Raw genomic sequence first — 2,954 nt, forward strand, 5'->3', positions numbered from 1 at the left:
ACACATTATATATATACAATCATACACACTAATGATTTGAGTGATAAACCAGTGTCACTGGAAGTACCTTTAGGTTAGCTCTTCTATATCACCCTAGGATGGAATTGACACTAATTAATCACTCAAAGGTGTAATGATCATAAGTAAATTATTATATATATACAACTCAACTAGAGTTGATAAAAATTACACCCAAAATAGGGTCTGCACCATTCATTAATGGTGTTAGGTTGTTGAATATAGTACAACTGACTATGGTAATAATGGGACTAGGATAGCAATAATAGTTCAACTAGTCATATCCTACCCTGTTGTGGGTTGGCAATTAGTAAATATTATACTGTGATCACTAGTGCAATATATATTAAATGATTCTCAATTTTGGAGAAATAATATACACAATTATTGATAATAGCCTCTTAATTAGCCTCTATGAAACTTCTAATATTATCTAGAAGTATTAAATATTATTAGTGACCTCGCGAAATAAACTCCACAAAATTCGTGGATAATCTCTCGCGAAATTTAACACCACAAAATCCGTGAACAATCTTGCGAGGACACAGCCACTAATTTGGCTGGCTTCTATATTAGCGCTGTCATTTAACAGAATAACACTCCACCAAATCTGTGGGTGTACATGAAACCGCTGACGAAGCTGATCTGAACTGAGCGGGGCTCGTGAACTCGCACGAGTCAACGCCGCCGTCATTGACTGCTGGCTTTGTTTAAATAACACTGCACTAGTATATTTAATGAATCCACTGGTTAACTGGTTCATCCGGTACTAAGATGACCAAATGTGGGTTTAAAGGACCGAATATTCCGGTTCCGAAGGTCCAAATAATGTGGAAACCGACCTGTGAGATTTATATTTATTTAATTTATATGAATTTATATTTACGTTAATTTATATACTTCGATAGCAATTTGTATAATGTTAAGTGGACTGTATTTCTGCAATAATCTCATAATCTCACAAATCGATCCTCTACACATTAGGGGGGTTTATTAAATTTATATATGCAGCCAATCAAACTACAGTAATAGACTGCATACATTGAAGAGGTTCCTTATCTTATAGTACAGCAGGTTAGTCCACCAGGTATAACTAGGGTGTAGACACCAAATTATCCTCTTTGAGGTAGCTTCCATCACCCAGTAACTGGTGCACAAAATCTTGCTTCCTCGTCTTGACCTGTCAAAAGGGCGCTAACTGTGAAGCCAGGTTCTATATATGACAGGTATATCAGAGAAAACACTATACATGGAACAATAAAGACCTGGCTTAATTACCTTTAGTTTGAGGCTATGTCGTGCTCTAACCGGTTCACCCTATATAATGACATTAATGGCCATAAATGAAAGATACATGGGTTTCGGAAAGAACACTTAACTTGAATTTGTTGACAGCGTGTGATAATGGTACACCTTTGGTTTCCATAACACTTCGTCCAAGTAAAATTAACAGAAGCCGAATTTGCTCCCGTGTGAGCCTCTGGTCTAGTATCAACAATGGCTGCTCTCCTTCCTCCCTGACGCCTGGCTTACATTGTCCACATGACAGAAAGTGATAGAAGGGTCACATTTACTCTACTTTAATATCGATAATTAAGTTAATTTATATAAGATGTTTTTATGATGGTAAAGTCCAAAGACTAATGTATTTAAGAATAATTCCCAGCAAAATAGCTGGTGAATTATAATAGTATGTGGTGATGATATCCCGTTTTCTATAGACGGTAATTCCACTACAAGTTACGTTTTCTATGGTTAACTTGTTTATACAACACAGCTATTATCTGTCTGTATGATATATTAAATTGTGTCGGATTTTCCGACATGGGTAAGGCTATCGCCCGGCGACAGAGTAGGACGCAGCATAATGTCCGGAATATCTCAAATGGAACTCCTCACACTTTGTACCCACACAGGTGGCAGGTCCAAGGGATCTGGAGGCATACTGACCCCCGACATGGGGCCCGACCTGACGACAGCTATCGACATGGTGCCCGTCGACAAGGCTAATAGCCCTCGGAAGGGGGTGGCAGCACAGGGGGTGACACCAAAGGGGACAATTGCACATGAGGCAGCAACACGGGCTGACACCACAGGGAGCGGTAGCACAGGCAGTGGCCTCACAACAGACCTCAGGACAGATGGCATCGGCACAGAGTCAACCCGGCGAACATCCTTCTTCAACACCACTACGAGGTCACGGGCCTCACCAACGTCCACAGTGGGGGGCATGACCTCCCACTCTGGGGAGCCCACTCTGGGGAGCACAGGGGAGCACACAGGAGCCGGTACAGAGACCGAAACAGCAGCAGCCGCCTCCACAGCATGTACATCTGCCACTACCACGGCTAAACCACCCCCTGACAACACAGGAGCTACAGGCACCCACTACTCGACTAAAGACATGGCACTCACATATTCCTCCATGCCCACCCAGACAGGGCACTCGGGAAGACGACCACCTGACGAACGCCTCGTGCGCTTAGGGTCCGATGATTTGCATCCGATTTGCTCGTATGCAAATCATCCCAGCTCTCCACCTCGACGATATCTGATGCACCGGAGTCACAAGGAAGTTAAGTCCTAGAATGCAGCCCATGGCCACGCAAAACTGCAGTGGCAGCGACCACATGAGGTACCGGCCCAAGCACAATGGGAGGCCGCACATCCTTACAGATCACAGGAGCGACAGGTACAACACACACAGCACCACGTGAGGCGTGCCAGAAGAGTCCAGAGCAGCAGGAGAGCCATCCATAACCGCTGCGGGAGGAGGAAACAGAGGAGTGGGCTACACGCCCCACCACATCCACACCTGCAACGCCCAGAGAGAGCACAGACAATGACAACACAGGAGCCGACCCACACTCACGAACGGCCACGTCACCCCTCAGCAGGCTTCTGCGGCGGCATTGTCGGAAAACCAGATACCATTT

At 44.4% G+C, this 2,954-nt stretch overlaps 1 protein-coding gene across 1 annotated transcript; it reads left to right on the plus strand.

The window, feature by feature from the left end:
- Nucleotides 1-1,885: 1,885 nt before the first annotated feature.
- Nucleotides 1,886-2,605, plus strand: LOC138353384 (uncharacterized). The gene has a single exon (XM_069306387.1). The coding sequence runs from the start codon at nt 1,886-1,888 to the stop codon at nt 2,603-2,605; it is 720 nt and encodes a 239-aa protein (XP_069162488.1).
- The last annotated feature ends 349 nt before the right edge of the window (nt 2,606-2,954 follow it).

The sequence above is a fragment of the Procambarus clarkii genome, chromosome 57 (assembly GCF_040958095.1).
Source record: "Procambarus clarkii isolate CNS0578487 chromosome 57, FALCON_Pclarkii_2.0, whole genome shotgun sequence".
Taxonomy (NCBI): Eukaryota; Metazoa; Arthropoda; class Malacostraca; order Decapoda; family Cambaridae; genus Procambarus; species Procambarus clarkii.